Source organism: Ranitomeya variabilis, chromosome 2 (assembly GCF_051348905.1).
Source record: "Ranitomeya variabilis isolate aRanVar5 chromosome 2, aRanVar5.hap1, whole genome shotgun sequence".
NCBI lineage: Eukaryota > Metazoa > Chordata > Amphibia > Anura > Dendrobatidae > Ranitomeya > Ranitomeya variabilis.
This window is the reverse complement of record NC_135233.1, coordinates 194,531,009-194,553,456: the sequence shown is the minus strand read 5'-3', so window position 1 is coordinate 194,553,456 and position 22,448 is coordinate 194,531,009. Positions and strand designations below refer to the sequence as shown.

The window sequence follows — 22,448 nt, the reverse complement described above, 5'->3', positions numbered from 1 at the left end:
CCGGCTTTCAGAGGACATGCCTGGCTGCAGCAGTGCTACCCCTGTACTGGCACCCCCCTCATCTGCCAACTTAGCAAACTTATTGGGGTGTGCCAGATCAGGACTAGCCTCCCTGGCACTCTTCCCTCTACCCGGCCTTCTAACTGTCACCCAGCTTGCTACTTCACTGTCCTGCAGCTCCATCCTACCATCCCCCCTTCATCTATCCCATTGAGCTTCTGCTTAGTGAGCAGCAGACTCCTTTCCATATCGTCTATGGATCTCAGTGTTCCCAGCTGCACATTTAGATCCAGAATCTGGGCTTCCAAATGCACAATGTGCTCACATCTCGCACAGCAGTATGCACCCTCGACCGGCTGATCAAGGACTGCATACATGTGGCAAGATGTGCACTGGATGGCATTAACAATGGTGGAGCACATTTCCTAATGGGGATTGCACCACACAGAAACGTTAAATAAAAAATAAATGCAAAGTATCAATAAAATACAGACAACAATTCAGTAATTCCTCCCTTGGAAACTCCCTGAATCCAAAGTCACTGATTCACAAGTCACACTTACACTCAGGTCACACTCAGCTCGTTCACACTCGCTTAGGGTACTGTCACACAGTGCAATTTTGATCGCTACGACGGTACGATTCGTGACGTTCTAGCGATATCGTTACGATATCGCAGTGTCTGACACGCAGCAGCGATCAGGGACCCTGCTGAGAATCGTACGTCGTAGCAGATCGTTTGGAACTTTCTTTCGTCGCTTGATCACCCGCTGACATCGCTGGATCGTTGTGTGTGACAGCGATCCAGCGATGTGTTCGCTTGTAACCAGGGTAAACCCGATGTTTACCCTGGTTACCCGGGGACTTCGCCATCGCTCCAGCGCCGTGATTGCAACGTGTGACCGCAGTCTACGACGCTGGAGCGATAATCATACGACGCTGCGACGTCACAGATCGTGCCGTCATAGCGATCAAAATGGCACTGTGTGACAGTACCCTAAGCTGAAGATTTAAAGAGAATTTTTTTTCCCCTCAGCAGCAATCCACCTTGCTGTTCAATGCACTTCCAAAAGGGATGGCGATGTGTTGGCTCGTGGACAGTGGAGCCTTTGTGAAGTCATATCACGATTGGTGACAGTGATTCATAAAGAAACTACTTCACTCACATAGAAATTGAATTACAATTAATGATCAAACTATAAAAACATAGCGCCTGTGATAACGATCCACACAGGAAACAGACCACCTACATGAGAATAGGAAGCGAGAAATAAGGGGCCAAAATGCACCAATACATTCAAGGATACCGCTATAGAAACCTGCAAGGCTCAAAAGCAACAAAAATATATTCTTTATTGGATAATAAAATAATTAAAAGCATAAAAAGACATAGAAAAGTCAGACACCTAAAATACTAAATGTAGGCAAGTGATAATGACAAAACTCCTGTGTGAATACTGCAAATCAATAGCTATATTGTATGCAATCACAGTATTGGGGTCGGATACTCAAAAGGTGGCAGTCAAAAAAACCAGGCTCAGTGCGAGGACGCAGATACCAAACGTGTGTAGTTTTTTGTTTTCAACTAAATGGTGAAAAAAAAAAAATCAGAAATTTGTCATAAAGAAAAATCTTTGCGTGTCGCCATTTTTTGATACCCATAATGTTCTAATTTTTCAGGATCTGGGGCCGGTGAGGGATTATTTTTTGCACCCAGAGCTGACATTTTTATTGATACCACTTTGGGGTAGATACGATGTTTTGATTGCCTCTTATTACATTTTATTGCAATGTTGCGGTGGCCAAAAAAACATAAGTCTGACTTTTTGATTTTTAGATTTTGATAGATCAGACTTTTCCAAACACAGCGATACTAAATATGCAAGTTTTTTTTGTTTGTTTTTAAATGGGGCAATAGGGAGGTGATTGAACTTGTGTTTTTTGCTTATATTTTTAGAAAAAAAAACTTCATGTTTTACTGTAGTTAATAGTTCCCTTAGGAAGCTTGAAGCTGCGATCATCCGATCACTTGTACTATACACAGTAGGGTTTCAGCAGTGAACACTGGCCACAGGCCGGCCTTCACAGGAGAATCGACATTACAGGCACGGCGGTCTTCAGCAAACCCCCAGCTGTTGGGACAACCCATTGTCACCCCGCGATCACGTCACCCCCTGCCAGCGTATGATAAATGCTGCCGTCAGAGATTGACAGCGGGATTTAACAGGAGGGAATAGCTCCGACCACACACGGCTGTTGGAGGCAAATGATGGCAGATTAAACCTCTTACCTACCGTTAGTATATTAGGTGTCTGACCTTTGTATGTCTATTTTCATGGTTTTAATTCTGTTCTCCAATAAAGAATATACTTGTACTGATCATGAGCCTTGCACATTTCTATATAGGCATTGTTACAGTAAATAGCAACATGTGTTCATATGAGAATAAGCAGGATACAAGCCGCCATAGGCTAGTGAATAATAACCATTGTAGATCAGTAATGCCCATGTAATGTCTCAGGTGTAGATTAATGACAAGACAGCAGCTCAGTCACCATAACAGCTGTCTGGCACTTCTAGCTGTGAGGTTTGCCCTCATATAGTGTCTCATGGTACGCCTCTCCTCCCCTCCAGTGACTGGATAATTTACTATTTCTTGGTTCACATTATATTTGGCCTAAACGTGCGACTGTGGCTGCAGCCCCTCCGATCTGATCTTCCATCAAGCACATCTGGGACATAATCGGAAGAGGCAGCTGCCAGCAGCGGATCGTGATGATTTGCCCAAGTGCGTTCCTCAGACGAGCATTAATAACCTCACTGGTAGCAGCTGAGGCTGTAAGTGCCGGGATTTCTGCACGCGACTCATACTCCTGAATAAATCTAGATGTTTTGAAAGTGTTGTTTCCATTATTTCCAGAACAATAACACATCTATCCATCCTGTGGTTTCCATAAGGTTATAACTTTTCTAGTGGTAACATCACTTATCAATGATCTCTATACAAAGACTTAGTATGAAAAAATAATTTCTCTGCTACCAGGTCCTCTCCGCAGGGCATACTCGGGACATCGTTACGTCACAGGGTTCTTGTCCAAATCCAGAAGCTAAGGCTGAGATTACTGATTATTCAGTCCCTTTGCCTGGTCCAGACCCGGGAGATCTGTGCAATAACCCGATGTTGTGCATTAAAACCCGCACATAAATAATCTCGGCACTGGCCCTAGCACGCAGAGAAGACATCCCCTGCACCACCACCACTGCTCCTCCAGGGTGGGAGGCACAGGGCTTACAAGATTGCGTCCCATCTTGATTGCTGACATGTTTATTCTCGCTTCTGCGCAGACCTTAAATAATTTGGCAATGTTGATAAATGCATGGGGAAATCTCTATAAGCATAAAGCATACAAACACCAAGTATGATGGTGACAAACCCACTGACGGTTCCCAGCACATTTCCAAAATTAAGATGTCGCCATTCTTCGAACAGGATGGCTGAACATATCAGCACGGACGAGGTGAACAAGACATAATATATCGGGGTTACGAGAGAAGCTGTAAACACATCCAGGGCTCTGTAGGAAGAAAAAATAAGTAGCTGTAAGGGAAAAGGAACCATCAACATTTATCAGAATCCAGATCATAATGATGTGTAGTTACCGGTTCAGGAAATGGATCTGCACGGATATGCAGATGACCAAGCAAAGCAGGAGTAACCAGGTAAGGGGGTCTGTAAAGACTGCACTGCCTAAAAATAAACCCTTTACGGCAACGCCAAGGCCCTTAACAGAGGCCACCGTGAGCGAGCCCACAAGAGAGCAGATCATCATGTAGACGAGCACATTGGTGTGACCCCACCGTGGAGCGGCCAGGAGGGCCAATGCCAGAGAAAGCAGAGCCACACACGATGCGTAAGCCACGAAGCCTACAGAGAAGAGACACAGCGTTACCTAAAAGGTTAGTACACATCGAGAAGTCATTTAAGGACACAAACTCTTCAATTTTTTTTATTTCCTTCAATCTCAATTCTGTAAGTTGTGTAAAAAAAAATAAATAGTGATGACTTTTGGAGATTTTACACCATTCCAACATCTTTTTGGAAAGTGGAAGGAGCTTACCTGAAAAGGGAATGGCCAACCAATTAATCATAATTTAAGCCAAAAAAATGGGTGCAAATGAAGACAAAAACGTATTAGAGGCCAGGTACTGCAGAACAGATATAGGAGCTGCTCTGCATTGCCAGGTAGCGGCACTACACATTTAATAAAGCTACTGTGCTTACATCTGATAAGTAGGGGTGCCAGACCCCCACAGATCTCACAGTGTTGATTTATCCTGTGCATAGGTCATCGATGTGTTCTTGCCAGACTACCCCTTTAAGCCATGGATATCCCCCACTAACATACCTGGCTTCTTGAGTATTTGCTCCATTTCACCTAATGTGGAAATCTCTTCTTCTTGAGGCGCATGAAGAACCATAATAGTAGAGCCGAAGACACTTAAAGCGCAGCCGATTTTGCCTGGGAAGGTGAGTCTTTCATTCAGGAAATGAGATGATAAAATAGCACTAAAAGAAAATATACAGAGGAATGGCGAAAAGTGAATGTGGAGGTGACACGGCACTACAGGTGAAGAACAACGGCTGCTATCCTCAATCGGTACAGGAAAGCCTCCGATTACAAAGACTGGTAAATGTACAATGTGATACACCTAATTCTTATATTTTTGTTTCCAGCAGGGTCAGATAGTGACTTTAGCTATGACACCAGGGCTAAATAGCTACAGTAAAGCGGTGCAGGAGAGCCCGGGGCCACAAGGCCCCTCTCTGCGCCACCAGTCGTGCTGGACCTGATGCCTGCCCTACCTGGTTGCCCAATATACACTACTTACAAAAATGTAGGGATATTTGACTTTCAGGATGATCCTAAAATGCACGCTACCGCTAAAAGGTGAACCTGACCCCTTAGTGACGGAGCTTATTTTGACCTTCATGACCAGGCCAAATTTGATGAGTGTCACTTTATGTTGTAATAACTTTGGAATGCTTCAAGGGATCCCACTAATTCAGAGGTTTTCTGTACTTCATGATAGTGGTAAAATTTTGTCGTTAGGATTTGCGTACATTCATGAAAATTTACAATTTTTTTTAAATTTCGCAATTTTCAAACTAAATTATTATGCCCTTAAATCATATAGTTATACCACACAAAATATTTAATAAATAACATTTCCCATATGTCGGCTTTACTTCTGCATCAGTTTTGAAACATCATTTTTTTGTTAGGACGTTATAAGGGCTAAAAGTTGACCCGCGATTTCAAATTTTTCCAACAGAATTTAAAAAAATATTATTTTTTTTAGGGACCACATTACAATTGAAGTGACTGAGGGGCCTGTATGACAGAAAATACCCAAAAGTTACACCATCCTAAAAACTGCACCCCTCAAAACTACATTCACGAAATGTATTAACCATTCAGGTGCTTCACTGGAATTAATGCAATGTGGAAGGAAAAAATGATTTTTTATTTATTTTTTTTTTTTCACAAAATTTTTTACTGTACATTAACATTACTTTTTTTTTTTTTTCTCAAGGGTAGCAGGAGAAAATGAACCCCAAAATGTGTTGTACAGCTTCTCCTGAGTATTCCAATACCCCATATGTGGGGGAAATCTACTGTTTGGGTGCACGGCAGGGCTCAAAAGGGAAACAGCACCTTTTGACTTTTTGAACGCAAAAATAGCTGGAATGGAGAGCAGATGCCATGTTGCGTTTGGAGAGCCCCTAATGTGCCAAAACAGTGGAAACCAATCACAAGTCACCCCATTTTGGAAGAAACACTCCTCAAGAATTTTATCCAGGGGTACATAAAGGATTTTGAACTCACAAAGGTACTACACAAAATAAACACCCCCAAAAAATATGCAGGGATTGCCTGTGTATGGCAGGTATGCACTCAGTAACAGAATTATACAAATTTGTGAACAATATTTGAGAGAAAAGGGCGTTTTGTGTACTTAGAAAAAATCTTAGATCTTTGACATCAGCTCATGAAAAATAAGAGAAAAAACAAAAAAAAAAGTGTTGCGCTTATATTTTTGATTATATATATGTACTGCAGTACTTTGCTCTGCCCTCAACAGGGGAGAAAAAGTACGCCTGCGCTGGAGCCACAACGTGAAGACAAGAAGAGGATATCATCGTAAGAAGATGGGAGGCCCCGGACCGCGATGCCCATCGGACCGGACGGCCCGCCCAGGTGAGTATAATCTAACCTCTTTTTCTCATCTTTCAGCATACATCGGGGGCTTATCTACAGCATTACAGCATGCATTACAGAATGCTGTAGATAAGCCCCTGATGCTGGTGGGCTTAGCTCATCTACGATTTTGGGGGTGACAGGTTCTCTTTAAGCCTGTAGAATACACAGCAGTACTCCAGTATTGCAGGGCATCATAAAACTGGTGATCTCCTAGGAAGGTCAGTAGGCCCCTACTGTAATGAAAACATAACTGGATCCTCAGGTTGGCGACGGGAGAAGAGGAGGGCGTAGGGAGAAGGTAGGTACACCACTAAAACCTGTCACAATTGCCGCCGTTTTGAGCCACTCCGTACAGCTAACGTGCACATCCACTGTATTTGTACAACTGTTGTACCAAGATGGAGAAAAATGGAGCATTCTCCGGTAACAGCGTTCACACTGGCCTGCTAACTACGGTGTCCACCTACCTCACCAGGACACTCAGGCCTCCAAGGGGAGTCACCAATGTTGCAGGAGCAAAGATGTATGCTGCAAAGTTGGCAGTTTCACCAAATCCCACTGGGAAAAAAAACATGTAATGGACAACAATAAAAATAACAGAAAAAAAACAAACATCTTTTTACATAAATAACCGCATTGATCATCAGCCTGTACTGGGCCATCAGGCTATGTCCACACGTAGCAGAAGTTAGCTGGAAAGACACTTTGCAAAACTGGTCGCAGATGTGACTCCATACATCGCAAGGTGTGAAGTCTGCAGCAGAAATTGACATTCACTATGTAGCTTAAAGAGGTTTTCCCACAAATAAAATTAATTTTCATCAGTAGATCTTGGAATAATAATAATTTCCACAATTGGATGTGATAAATAAAATGTCCCTAGTGATGAAAATGAACTTTCGTTTGTGGGAAACCTCTTTAATTTCGGTGCTGATTTTTTCTTTATTTGTTATATTCTCATCCACTATGAAGTGTGACAAATCCTGATGGAATATCGCAGCATACCCGCCATGTGTGAACATACACTAAAAAAATTCATAAGCCAATAACGTCACAACCAATATTGGATATGTAAAAGGAGTATGTCCATCGTGCACATTTACTGCATGATCACAGGACAGTGTACGCCATGAACGTATGTTAGATGCGGATCCAGAATGGACCTTTCTGCAGGATGGGACCACGTCCTGCACTGATGTCAGAATAGATGCGTTTCCCCACTAGACGGCCCTGCATGTGTTATACTGTTATGGGGAATCCTGGGAATATACCTGTCAGAGGAGGACTTCACCTTCTTGTTTGTGGCTTCCAGTAACCTTGCTACCTGCAGCTTCCAGGACCCCTGTAAGACTTGCAGTTTGCTTCTACATGTTCTGCTGTGGCTTCCAGGACATTTTCTGGAAGCTGCAAGCAGACAGGAGACATCCAGGAAGCCGCAGGAGGAAGATTAGAGGTAAACAAAGACTCAAAGGGGTCCTGGAAGCCACAAACAAGCAGGTGAAGACCTCCTCTGAAGGTTACTGGCAACTGCAGGCAAGCAGGTGAAGTCCTGAAGACCACTGGCAGGCAGCAGGGATACTGGAAGCCGCAGACAAGTAACTCAGGGATTGGTAACTACAGGAGACCAGGAGATGACCTGGAGCCGGAGGACAGGAACTGTGCACAGCAGACAAACTAGAAGAGTTACTAGAAAGTCTTAATACAATAGTAAGACCCGGGTGTGAGTCCTGGGAGGCCTCATATAGGACTCACACCTATAGGAGCACGCCGGGCTGTAAGCAAAGCCTGACATGGAGCACAAGGAGATCTAACAGACCGGGGCAGGTGTGTAACACCAATGCAGCTCAGCAGGATATATGGCATGACATCGGCTGGTGAAGCACTAATAGTACAAGCAATGGTACAGAAGGGGTTTTACAATTTCAGGAAAGTGGACCCAAAATGATCTAACACACAAGAGTAGGTTCTCACCCCCTACCTGGATCCAGCAGCGGCTCCTCTCCTCGAGTCTCTGTACTTTTACTGCAGCAGTGATGTCACGTCAACAGCGTGCATTACCACTGCAGTCAATCAGTGACTGGCTACAGTGGTGATGCATGATCTTGACATGACGTCACCGCTGCAGTCAAAACAGCGAGACCTGTGCAGCAGCGGGGACTATTTTAGAGCATTTGGGGTCCATTTTTCTGAATGTGGAAAAGCCCTTTAATACCACATGGTTATATCAACACAGGCCAAGCACAAAACATTATAAAAGAAAGTGCAATAAGACAGCAAAGACATGGGGCGACAGCCGGCCGCAGAGCGTCAGAAAGCTATCCAGCAGTGGCAGACAGACAAAAACTATTAGTCAGAATGCTAATTTTCCCCACTGTAATGCTCCATTCACCCACATTTCCTTTCCTCGGTGCAATGTTGATTAATCAGCGATAAGTCACAAACGCCGTCTGCCACACAATGAAGGTGGATCCCACTAGGAGGCGATTCCTCAGCGCTTGCTGCAATATCAGTGACTCAGACACAACATCCAATTTGTAAAACAGAAACCCAAAAGTTACAGCATCTATTTTTTTTAATCTTTTTTATTTAGTAGACTGGTGACCATACTATACTCACTGGACAGGAGGCCTGCCCACCAGAGCCACTCCTTCAGGTACGCGTGTCCTCCTTGACCTGCATGAGGAAGGGATAAATAGTTAAGTTTGAAAACTGTAAAAGTGTCGGCCGAAGCCAGAGAATATAAGTGTTTAAAATACACTAAACACCCAAAGTTAATAGGACCCCCTAATCCGGCACAGTGGTCCCGCTGCAGCTTGTGGCCACACAGCCCGGTGTCGCTGCGGACTCGTCACGGTCTCCCTGCACAATCACTTAGGCCCCGAATCTTCATTTGCAGGCAGAGGGTGTAAGTCACTTTCTTTTTTTGTCTTGTGGTAGTCACTGACGGTTTTTCCACCCAATTCTTCAAAATGTCGCACGCGGCTCATGAATTTAGCTTAAAGACTTATGTCTTAAATTGTCTTTGTGACTTCCCAGCGTAAAATGTCACAAAAATGGGGCACTGTATAAACAGCATGGGGGACCCGAGTGGGAGTTGCACCAAATTCTGCAACTTTTCAAAAAGTCACAAAAAGAATCGTCCGAAAACCTCTGGAATTGCTAAACTCAGGCCATAAAGTGGAAACCAATAATATATTCTTTATTGGAAGAAAACGTTTCCTTCTGTGTTATTTATTTTGCATTTTTTCCAGTACTATAACCATAACGTGCACAGGGCTTTCAGGATCTATTGGTGCACAAAGATGGAGCCGTCAGGCGATCATTGTCATCTCTGATCACCGCTGTGACATTGTGGCATTCGTCCTCCTGCGGGTACATACATGGCACTGTGCGGCAAGTACACCCCTCAGATGTCATACATGTCCAACTATTACACAGACATGAAATGTACCCAGTTACTTGGGTGTCAGGATGGAGTTCAGGATTCCTTTAGGTTGAGCAAGTGGTAACCAAGTACATGTCAGTAGATAACAGGTTCTTTATGTTGTATGAATGAAAGAATTTACTGCAAACCATCTGTAAGGCTACTTTCACACATCAGGTTTTTTGCATCAGGCACAATCCGGCGATTGTTGGAAAAAACGGATCCGGCACAGATTGTGAAAAACTGATGGAACGGATCCGTTTTTTTCAACGGATCCAGCTAGCATATCTAGATAATTGAATAAAAAAAAAAAATTTGGAGCATGCTTAGTTTAAAAAAAACAGAATCCGGCGCCAGAATCCGTCATTTTCCAGACTGGCACCTTCCGGCTCCCATAGGCTTCCATTCTAGCAAACAGCCAGAAGCGCTGGATTCGGCGCTTTCGTCTTTTTCGCCAGAGACAAAAAACGTTGCTATGGACGTTTTTTCCGGAAATGGCAGATTTGCCGAATTCGGCGAAAACCGGATGAAACGCAAGGTCATCCGGCGCAATCCAGCACTAATACAAGTCTATGGGAAAAAAAACGTATCCAGCAGCAACATTCGCCAGATCCGTTTTTTTCAAAATTAACCGGATTGAGCCTGATAGCGAAAACCTGATGTGTGAAAGTAGCCTAAGTCTTAAAAGTATTATTTAATAATAAAATAAGTATTTATAATATACGGTACTGATCATAAGTTTGGACACCCCTGTTCATGGAATGGTTTCCTTGTTCTTATTGGAATGTGCACATTGTAGATCAGACTGAAGGCAGCAAAACCAAAAGGGGAACATATATGAAAACACGGAGTAAAGAAACAAACCAGTGTGTGTGTTAAACCTTAGGCTTATGAAAGAAGCCATCCCCTTTAATCTGATATCAGTTTAACACCTTATTGGCGATCTCGCAACCAGTTTCTTCAGGTCGTCACCTGTAATGGCTTCTAATGAACAGCTATGATTGATCCAGAATCCTAACGTGGAACCCCCTTTCCTTCAGAAATGGTTTGCGACTATCAGGTGTGTTTTAGGCAGGCAGTTTTGGAACCTACATCCATACAATGCCGAGCTCTACTGTACAACTGTTCCAAGCCAGAATATGGCAAGAACCACTCAACAAACTAAAGAGAAACGACCGCCCCTGATTACTTTAAGACATGAAGATTAGTCAGTCAAGAAAATTTCTAGAAGCTTTTATGATGCAGTCATGAAAACCATTAAATGCCATGATGAAACTGGCTCTAATGAGAACCCTCCGCCCAGTAAAGGAAGACAAAGAATCACCTCTGCTGCAGAGGATAAGTTCATCAGAGATGCATCAGATACAGCAAATCGACAACACCTCAAATAACATCCTCCATAAATGATGCACAGACATCAAGTAGCATACATATCTCAACATTAAGTGTCCAGATGAGACTGAGAAGCAGGCCTTTATCGTCAAATTGTTGCAAAGAAGCCACTACTGAGGACCTCAGGCAAGAAGATGCTTGTTTAGGCCAAGCAACACAAGGACTGGACATTAGATCAATGGTAATTTGTACCATGGTCTGAGGAGTCAAAATTTTTGATTTTTTTCTTCACCATCTGTGATGTCTTTGTGAAACACAGAAAAAGTGAGGATATGCTTTCTATCAAGAGTGGTGCCCATGGTGAATGGAGGGAAAGTGTGATGGTGCTTTGCTGGTGATAGTGTTGGTGATTTATTGCAGATTCCAGGCACACTTACCAAGCATGGCTACATAAGCATTCTGCAACGACATGTCATCCTATCTGACTAGCATTTAGTGGGACCATCATTTGTGATGCAACAGCGCAGAGACCCAAAACACCTTCAGGCTATGTGACCAAGGAGATGGATGGAGACTGTCAGATGACATTACCTTTACTTTCAATGGACTTCAACCCAATTGAGATGGTTTGGGAAGAGTTGGACCGAAGAGTGAAGACAAATCAGCCAACAAGTACCTAACACCTCTAGGAAGCCAATCCAGGTGACACCCAAGGGGGTGTAAAACGGTCATGTGTGTAAAAGAAAAGTACTCTGAGGAATGTAAAGTTTAACACATACTCTGGTTTGTTTCACCCGTGGTTCTTTACTCCTTATTTCCATACGTGTTCCTTCGTGGTTCGCCTGCCTGGAGTCTGAATCTACAATGTGCACATTCCAATAAGGTTATATGAAACAAAGATGACAGAGACACATGATCCAAATTACCTGCCATGTCTTTACCCACATCATGTGTCTGCTAGGACTGTCAGACTCATCATCATAAACCATAAATGAAAAAAACACAAAAAAGATGATACAATAGCCAATGTATAGAAAATATTAATATAAACTTTATTAACACATATTAAAAAACTCCATCACACCAAATTGGAACAGAGGGTGAAAACCGGCACTACAATGCGCTCCGTGTGATACATAGGTGACTGACACACTCACCCGGCACCGCAGCCAGACAAACACCTGGTATCAGTATATATATATGTTAGCCCTCTATGTGCAATGCACCAGTAACTATAGCCATTACTTACTCCGTAAATAATGCATAATGCTAGTTACTTCCGCTATTTACTGGCGCAATAGACAGGGCACACCTGCTTCTCCTAACCCAATAATTCCTAATAGCGACAGTATAATAAATAAATAATGTTACCTGTACCGCAGGGATACCAACGTGAGGCTGCAGTCCGGGCAAGAGCGTCTGCCCCGACGCACGTTTCGGACCTATACCTTTTTCAAGGGGCCTGAATAATAATATGTCCAATTAGGACAAGGACAACCATTGCATGAACAAGTGTGTACAAACTTTTGACCGGTTCTATGTATGTGCACAAAATGCCTTAGGAGCAAATCAAAAAATCTTTAAATAAGTAAATGTCATTGGAAAAAATTGAAAATCTACAGACACATTTTGAAATCACTTTAATGGGGTTTCCCTACAACAGACATTCATCACCCACCTACAGTATGGGTGATGTATGTCCGTTCATAACGGGGGCCACCACTTATCACTACAATGAGAATCTACAGCCCTGTTTTTTTTTTTTTTATTAAAAGTACACTGCCAGGATTCTCCCTTACAAACCTGCAGTCACATGCCAACTAGACGTGCGCAGCCTCACTTAATTCACTGAACGAGACCGCACACGACTAGTCGGAATGTGACCAGAAGTATGCAAATTGCACACATGTGGTCACATGTCCGCCAGGTCCTGTGTAAGCACAGGAGAATCTTGATTGCGTTGGGGTGCAAAATTCAGCAATCATATGGAGTGAATGCAGACTTACATCTCAGACCTTTAAATAACGGATTGGTTTCCTCTCTGTGAGCCATGAGGACAATGTAGCGCTCTTACCTGCCCTAAGCTGACCATATCCACACTGCTTTAGTAATGCCTTTTTCTTAAGAATGAAACTTCCTCCAATAAAGACACTGGAAGAAAGCGCTAGAGCCAGCCCGATATAAAACCTGTAATGATTTTCTTCTGGAAAGACAAGATAGTACACGTTATTTTTTTTCAAAATCAGTCAATAATAAAGGTGTATTCGCACAGCTGTAACAGTGTGGCACAAAACCAGGACATTAACATACCACAAAAAAAAATAGTAGTAAAGTGCAGGCGCTTTGTCAATATTCTGAATAGAAACAATTTCCATCTATTAAAAACACAACAAAAAGCGCATGTGCGATACTATTTTTGTGGTTTGGTAATGTTGTGGCATTCTGTTGCACCATTACTGCCATGACTGAATGAAACCCAAGATAACTAAAACTTCCAATTTATGTTTGAAGGAAGTTTAGGTGAAATAAATATTTAAAAAAATCGTCACCAGGCTGGCACAGTCTGAACACAAGAGTACAGGCATGTGCCCCATACTGATTGCAAGATTAGGTGCTAAAAGAATGAACAATACAATTATTGGCAGTCAAAAGTGTTGTAAAGAGAACAAAATTAAGTTTTGTTCAGAAATTTAACATAATGGAGCACAGCATTTAAAGGGATTGTCACACAGGAGGACAATCAATTGTATTTTTAAGAAATTTACCGATCGTTGTCTATTAAATCTGTCCCAATCATTCAGGTAGAAAGCTTCCCCAACCCCCCCCCCCCCCCCTCAGTGACATAATGAATGGACTGATTGGTATACCACGACTGGTATATTAGCTAAGCTAGTCCCCTTGCAACTTTCAGGTGCTCCTATATTATTTGACTATTTAATGCCAGTTTCTCCTAGCTGTGGTGAAATGGATTGAACTGGGGTGAGATAAAATTTATGAAGAGCAGTAACGTATGGAGGGCTACATGGGGCCGATATAGTATAACGGGCCCCACACAGTCCTCCATACAGTATAACGGGCCCCACACAGTCCTCCATACAGTATAACGGGCCCCACACAGTCCTCCATACAGTATAATGGGCCCCAGTTATTCTTACAGTATAATGGGCCCCACACAGTCCTCCATACGGTATAATGGGCCCCACACAGTCCTTCATACAGTATAATGGGCCCCACACAGTCCTTCATACAGTATAATGGGCCCCACAGTCATTCATACAGTATAATGGGCCCCACACAGTCCTTCATACAGTGGGTCATTCCATGTCAAGTGAACCAATGATTTTTACCACTATATTTTTAATTCTTTTGAGATTTTGTTATTTGGTAATAGTGTGTCAGAGAATGCAAAATGTGAAGAAGAAAAAATTCTAGATTTTTTTTATTTTTTACTGATTTTCAAAGTTCGGAAAAAGTGCGAATTTTGGTGTTGCCTGCCTTTACATTTCTCCCCATAACTCAGGCTAGAAAAGAGATAGAGAAACAAAATGAACACCATTCTACTCAGAACTGAACAGGCTTTCATCAGATATGTCACAAGAGTATCTTTGATAATATTTTACCTATGTGAACGCAAGCGCAAAACTTTAAAACGCATTTCCGAAAAAAACGTTTAATTTAAAAATTTCAAAAACTGCACATGTCCCTGCTGTGCTCCTATTCACATCTGTACCAAAAAACAAGCTGGGATCGTGATGGGATCATATTTTAAAAAATAAAACTATTACAATGTCAGTTCAAAAATCTTGATTTCAGATCTGTTCAGCCTGTGGTCTAACAGTGTGGGGTCTAGATTTACCAAATAATCCATGATTGCTAGATATTCCTGTATTATTTTATTATGTTACAGCTTAGAAGCAGGAGAGGACAGAGGAGAAAGCTTTGTTAGGGCTGAGGATGACCAGGGGTAGACGGTGACTGTAGAGCAGATGACCGGCCGGCAGCTCGGGTCTCCAGAGGCCGTATTCACACCAAATCTTATCACCCAGGCAACTCCTCAAATGGAGGGAGAGAAATACTCTTAACATCCAGTTCATGTATTGCACAAACCAGGACTACAAAGAGGAGGAGAGATTGTGAAAACATCGGTTACAGGAAGCAGAACCCATCACAGGGACTCAGCAATACCGGACTGTCATCCCATGTAGTGGAAATAAAGACAGTGACGTCCATGACGTGGTAGAAGGCGGCACAAGATCGGCAATGGATGACACAACTGGCTATGTGACCTGTGAATATGATCGGCGCTGGCGGCTACTGGACTCTCCAAAGATTGTGAAAATGAAGAGGTAGAAGTGACTTTTCTGCACCTTCTGGTCCAGCGCCGTCCTTTGTGTATCCAAGAAAATCAGACATTGTAAAAGTGAACAAAAATGAGATATAACTCAGGTGGAGCCGAACACCATGACAGCGGCACATACTGACACAGAAGGAAACGGCCATTGTTAGTGAGCGCTTATGGACAAGATGACATTTCACCCTCTAGAAGGGACACATTGATGATAACAGGCCAGTGTAAAAACCTACTATTAATTGTTTGATTAGTTCATATTTTATAGTACGAGGATTTAACTGCTGGACTATTCTTCTTAAACACTTCATAAATTACATGTTTAGTGATATAGTAGAAAAAAAATTGTTCCATGTATAAATAGGTGGTAGAAATATTGGTTCTTTTAATCTTGTTTGTAACATATAATTAGGATCAGACTGTATTTAGAAAATCACACTTGAGGATATGATCACCTTTTATCTTTTGGCTTGTTCAATGAATTCAGGTTGAAAATGCTGAGCAAGTTGTGTTATGATGATTAAGATGTATTTATTCTGGCACTTTGGTATTTGTTTTTTGTGTTTCTTTATTGTTACATATAAATGTTGAATGCAATAAGTTGTAATTTGAAAAGAAAAAAGGAAGAAACTCACACAAACATAAAATCAGATGATTCAAGGCTTAAAAAAAATTACAAATTTGATAGATCCCAAGTTGAATCCCTGTACAAATATAAACATGGACACAAGTAACACACATGCATGTTTTCACAATTATAAAACATACGTTTTTTTCAGAATTACGCATCAAAATTTTTAATTTGATTTCTCCAAAACAAAATATAAAGAAACATAGTCTTGTGACATATCAAATGAAAGCCGCTACCGTTCTGGGAAAAAAATATGCCTCTCCCACCTCTATATCTTAATTCTAGCCCGAGATATGATAAAAAATGTAAAGCCATACCAGGCCAAAATCCGCGCTTTTTCAAAACTTTAAAAATCTGTAAAAAATTAACTGACAAAGAAAAAAATTCTAAACTTTTAATTTGTAATTAACTAAAGTTGCACTTCATAAAAACAAAAAATAAAAAAAATCTAAAGACGTAAGGTAAAAAAAATATTCATATTTGGATCACTTGATATGGAATGACCCCAGTATTATGGGCCCCGCATTGCCTTCCATATAGTATAATGTGCCCTGCATTGCCTTCCATACAGCATAATGGGCCCTGCAATGCCCTCCTTACAGCATAATGGGCCCAACATTGTCCTCCATATAGTATAATGGGTCCGAAATTGTCCTCCATACTGTATAACGAGCCCCACATAGTCCTCCATACAGTATAATGGCCCTACATACCTTTCTATACTGTATAATGGACGCCACATAGTCCTCCATATAGTATAATTGGGTCCACATAAAAAAAAAAAAACCCTCACCTACTCGCTGCTCTGGTTTCCTCAGCGTGTCTTCTGCAGCTCGGTGTGATAGTGACATCATCTTGACCTGTGCGCTGAGATGTCAAACGTAGAGAGAAATTCATGTAGTGGGGAGTGTCAGCTGATGCTCCCTCCTCCATTATTGCTTTCAGCTGTATCGGTATTCCGAATGCCAATAAAGTTTAAAGTGCAAGGTTAGGCAGGGGGGTGGGGTGCTGCTGGGCTCCTAGTTTTCCGCCATTGGCAGTACACCACTATATCTGATGGTATATGTGGCTGTACTTTTGATCAGTTAGCCTGGAGCTACGTCATCCATGTGGTATCATCATACTGGTACCAAGTACTGCACCTTATCTCCCATTCAAGTGAAGCTGAAATCTGCCCCATCCATCATCTCTGGCATTGCCATAGATAGTGGAGTACAGAAGCCTTCTTTCCCCACACTCATGGAGACAGGGGATGGAGCGCTGCTGTTCATTCTAATCTGGCATTTTGGATCCCTATTCTCAGGAACGGTGGCAATAACATTGCAGGATCGGTTTAAGGCTGGGGCTATCCGATGACACCGAAGATTGCAATGCAACACGAGTGAATGGACGAAAAAACTAAAAAGGCAATACTCATAGCCATGTGCACACCTATATTGTAAATATAGCATGAGCAAAACACTGGACGACCATTACAAACTAGAGAAAAAAAAAATCTATCCACCATGGCAGAAGATAAATATAAGGATGCTAAGATGCAAGAACTATTAACCAGTTTCAGATAATCAAATTATGCAAGAGACTTAGTTGCACGCCAGACTTACAAGTTTTCAGAGCTCCGGGGAACGCTGTGAGCGGAAGTGACAGTGACTCTCGGACACCTGCGCACAAGAAAACCGAAGTCACTGCCCTGAGAATGACAGAGCAGTGGGCAGGAGAGACAGCAGGCGGAAGGCGCAGGAGACACGGATGGCGCAGGAAACACGGCAGGCGGAAGGCACAGGAGACACGGCAGGCGGAAGGCGCAGGACAGATGGCAGGCGGAAGGCGCAGGACAGACGGCAGGCGGAAGGAGCAGGACGGCAGGCGGAAGGACAGACGGCAGGAGGAAAGGACAGGCGGAAGGACAGGCGGAAGGACAGAAGGCCGGCGGATTGCGCAGGAGAGACGGCAGGCGGAAGGAGAGACGGCAGGCGGAAGGCGCAGGAGACACGGATGGCGCAGGAAACACGGCAGGCGGAAGGCACAGGAGACACGGCAGGCGGAAGGCGCAGGACAGATGGCAGGCGGAAGGCGCAGGACAGACGGCAGGCGGAAGGAGCAGGACGGCAGGTGGAAGGACAGACGGCAGGAGGAAAGGACAGGCGGAAGGACAGGCGGAAGGACAGGCGGAAGGACAGAAGGCCGGCGGATTGCGCAGGAGAGACGGCAGGCGGAAGGAGAGACGGCAGGCGGAAGGAGACACGGCAGGCGGAAGGAGACACGGCAGGCAGAAGGAGACACGGCAGGCGGAAGGAGACACGGCAGGCGGATTGCGCAGGAGAGATGGCAGGCGGAAGGTGACACGGCAGGCGGAAGGTGACATGGCAGGCGGAAGGCGCAGGAGACACGGCAGGCGGATGGTGCAGGAGACACGGCAGGCGGATGGCGCAGGAGAGACGGCAGATGGAAGGCAGTGGGGATGGTGTTCTTTGCAAAATGCAAATAAATGTATATATTTTATACAATGTGATGTTCTGGATTTTATTTTTGATATTATATCTCTCAATGTTAGGCCGCCGTCACACTAGCAGTATTCGGTCAGTATTTTACATCAGTATTTGTAAGCCAAAACCAGGAGCGGGTGATAAATGCAGAAGTGGTGCATATGTTTCTGTTATACTTTTCCTCTAATTGTTCCACTCCCAGGTTTGGCTTACAAATACTGATGTAAAATACTGACCAAATACTGCTATTGTGACGGCAGCCTTAAAATTAACCTACCCTTAAAATTATAGACTGTTCATGTCTTTGTCAGTGGGCAAACGTACAAAATCAGCAAGGGATCAAACACTTATTTCCCCCACTGTATTTAGACTTGTACAAGACAGATCTTCCTACAGAGCGTTCATCCATTAACCCCTTTCTGACATCTGGCGTACTATCCCGTCGAGGTGGGGTGGGCCCGTATGACCACCGACGGGATAGTACGTCATATGCGATCGGCCGCGCTCACGGGGGGAGCGCGGCCGATCGTCAGCTGACTATCGCAGCTGACATCCGGCACTATGTGCCAGTAGCGGTCACGGACCGCCCCTGGCACATTAACCCCCGGTACACTGCGATCAAACATGATCGCTGTGTTCCGGCGGTATAGGGAAGAATCGCGCAGGGAAGGGGCTCCCAGCGTGCTTCCCTGAGACCCCCGGAGCAACGCGATGTGATCGCGTTGCTCCGAGGGTCTCTTACCTCCTCCTCCCTGCAGCAGGCCCGGATCCAAGATGGCCGCGGCATGGCCGCGGAGGTGGTTTTACTGCGCCTGCTAAGAGCAGGCGCCGGGAAGCCTGGAGGAGCTGTGCACGTCAGATCGCCAATCTGATACAGTGCACAGCAAAGTGTCAGATCGGCGATCTTACACTATAACATGATGCCCCCCCTGGGGCAATGTTATAGTGTAAAAAAAAAAATATTCACATGTGTAAAAAAAAAAATGTAAAAAAAATCCCCCCCCCCCCCAAAAAAAATATATTGTTCCTATAAATACATTTCTTTATCTAAATAAAAAAAAAAACAATAAAAGTACACATATTTAGTATCGCCGCGTCCGTAACGACCTATAAAACTGTCCCACTAGTTAAACCCTTCAGTGAACACCGCAAAAAAAAAAAACCGAGGCAAAGAACAACGCTTTATTATCATACCGCCAAATAAAAAGTGGAATAACACGCGATCAAAAAGATGGATATAAATAACCATGGTACCTCTGAAAACGTCATCTTGTCCCACAAAAAACGAGCCACCATACAGCATCATCAAAGAAAAAATAAAAAGGTTATAGCCCTCAGAATAAAGCGATGCAAAAATAATTATTTTTTCTATAAAATAGTTTTTATCGTATAAAAGCGCCAAACATTAAAAAATGATATAAATGAGGTATTGCTGTAATCGTACTGACCCGAAGAATAAAACTGCTTTATCAATTTTACCAAACGCGGAACGATATAAACGCCTCCCCCAAAAGAAATTCATGAATAGCTGGTTTTTGGTCATTCCGCCTCACAAAAATCGGAATAAAAAGCGATCAAAAATGTCATGGGCCCGAAAATGTTACCAATAAAAACGTCAACTCGTCCCGCAAAAAACAAGACCTCACATGAGGACCTGTGGACCAAAATATGGAAAAATTATAGCTCTCAAAATGTGGTAACGCAAAAAATATTTTTTGCAATAAAAAGCGTCTTTCAGTGTGTGATGGCTGCCAATCATAAAAATCCGCTAAAAAACCCGCTATAAAAGTAAATCAAACCCCCCTTCATCACCCCCTTAGTTAGCGAAAAATTTAAAAAATGTATTTATTTCTATTTTCCCATTAGGGTTAGGGCTAGGGTTAGGGCAAGGGTTAGGGCTGGGGCTAGGGTTAAGGCTACAGTTAGGGTTGGGGCTAAAGTTAGGGTTGGGGCTAAAGTTAGGGTTTGGATTACATTTACGGTTGGGAATAGGGTTGGGATTAGGGTTAGGGGTGTGTCAGGGTTAGGGGTGTGGTTAGGGTTACCGTTGGGATTAGGGTTAGGGATGTGTTTGGATTAGGGTTTCAGTTATAATTGGGGGGTTTCAATGTTTAGGCACATCAGGGGCTCTCCAAACGCAACATGGCATCCAATCCTAATTCCAGTCAATTTTCCATTGAAAAGTAAAATGGCGCTCCTTTCCTTCCGAGCTCTGCCATGCGCCCAAACAGTGGTTTACCCCCACATATGGGGTATTAGCGTACTCAGGACAAATTGTACAACAACTTTTGGGGTCCATTTTCTCCTATTACCCTTGGTAAAATAAAACAAATTGGAGCTGAAATAAATTTTGTGTGAAAAAAAGTTAAATGTTCATTTTTATTTAAACATTCCAAAAATTCCTGTGAAACACCTGAAGGGTTAATAAACTTCTTGAATGTGGTTTTGAGCACCTTGAGGGGTGCAGTTTTTAGAATGGTGTCACACTTGGTTATTTTCTATCATATAGACCCCTCAAAATGACTTCAAATGAGATGTGGTCCCTAAAAAAAAAACATGGTGTTGTAAAAATGAGAAATTGCTGGTCAACTTTTAACCCTTATAACTCCCTAACAAAAAAAATGTTGGTTCCAAAATTGTTCTGATGTAAAGTAGACATGTGGGAAATGTTACTTATTAAGTATTTTGTGTGAAATATATCTGTGATTTAATTGCATAAAAATTCAAAGTTGGAAAATTGCAAAATTTTCAAAATTTTCGCCAAATTTCGGTTTTTTTTACAAATAAACGCAGGTAATATCAAAGAAATTTTAGCACTATCATGAAGTACAATATGTCACGAGAAAACAATGTCAGAATCACCGGGATCCGTTGAAGCGTTCCAGAGCTATAACCTCATAAAGGGACAGTGGTCAGAATTGTGAAAATTGGCCTGGTCATTAACGTGCAAACCACACTTGGGGGTACAGGGGTTAAGTCGCCAAGGCTCGAGCTGAATACCGTTACATAATAAATACTCACCCCCTTGACTGTGGCGCCGTAGGTCATGGCCTAGGTTGGCGTTATGGGAACTCCGCCCCTGAGTATATAGGTCTACATCATAATTCTTGCATCTCAGCATACTGATATTTATCCCATGCTATGGCAGACAGATGGTTTTCTTGCTTCTCTGACATTGTGATCAGGCTATAATTACAATAAATATTTTAAATCTAATTGAATTTCTATTTTTTTTTTTTAATTACCCCCAATATGTGTGTAGCCCTCTCACTTCTCATGGCTGTGCATCTTCTGCTTTTGCCTTGTTCATATCATACTAGGTAATGTGGTGACAATGTGACCTGGAAAGTCCGGCGACCGCGACAAGTCACCAGACATCCAAACACGCTGGACTTTTTACCCCTTACTTGTCGCCGTCTCCTCAGGGTCACATCATATTGTTCAGGTGTTACCTGAGCATGCTCGGATGCTGAGGGTCTTCGGTGTGCTCAAGTAATATGTCCAAGTCCCCAAGGGTGGCATATCTCGCTGCTGTTGGGTAATCCCTGCATGTCTCGCTGCTGTCTGTTAGGTAATCCCTGCATGTCTCACTGCTGTCTGTTAGGTAATCCCTGCATGTCTCGCTGCTGTCTGTTAGGTAATCCCTGCATGTCTCACTGCTGTCTGTTAGGTAATCCCTGCATGTCTCACTGCTGTGTTAGGTAATCCCTGCATGTCTCGCTGCTGTCTGTTAGGTAATCCCTGCATGTCTCTCTTCTGTCTGTTAGGTAATCCCTGCATGTCTCGCTGCTGTCTGTTAGGTAATCCCTGCATGTCTCACTGCTGTCTGTTAGGTAATCCCTGCATGTCTCGCTGCTGTCTGTTAGGTAATCCCTGCATGTCTCGCTGCTCTCTCTCTTAGGTAATCCCTCATGCGTTGTCGGTGTGAATCAGCAACGAGACATGCAGCCGCAGTGACTCGGAC

At 43.1% G+C, this 22,448-nt stretch overlaps 1 protein-coding gene across 8 annotated transcripts in view; it reads right to left on the bottom strand.

Annotated features, from left to right (window-relative positions):
- Positions 1-1,141: 1,141 nt before the first annotated feature.
- LOC143804859 (magnesium transporter NIPA2-like) overlaps positions 1,142-22,448 on the bottom strand; it is a 112,833-nt gene continuing 91,526 nt past the window's right edge. For 5 of the 8 annotated variants that reach the window (XM_077283379.1, XM_077283375.1, XM_077283376.1 and 2 more), the window contains exons 2-7: positions 13,094-13,222; positions 8,880-8,936; positions 6,731-6,821; positions 4,407-4,567; positions 3,661-3,925; positions 1,142-3,575 (exon numbers count right to left, since the gene is read on the bottom strand). In XM_077283379.1, coding sequence (XP_077139494.1) covers positions 3,326-3,575; positions 3,661-3,925; positions 4,407-4,567; positions 6,731-6,821; position 8,880 — 768 coding nt within the window. In that variant the 5' untranslated portion in view covers positions 8,881-8,936; positions 13,094-13,222 and the 3' untranslated portion in view covers positions 1,142-3,325. Of the gene's footprint in view, positions 3,576-3,660; positions 3,926-4,406; positions 4,568-6,730; positions 6,822-8,879; positions 8,937-13,093; positions 13,223-16,791; positions 16,866-21,505; positions 21,670-22,448 lie in introns of those variants that run through there. The other 3 variants (XM_077283377.1, XM_077283373.1, XM_077283374.1) reach the window with 2 other exon arrangements.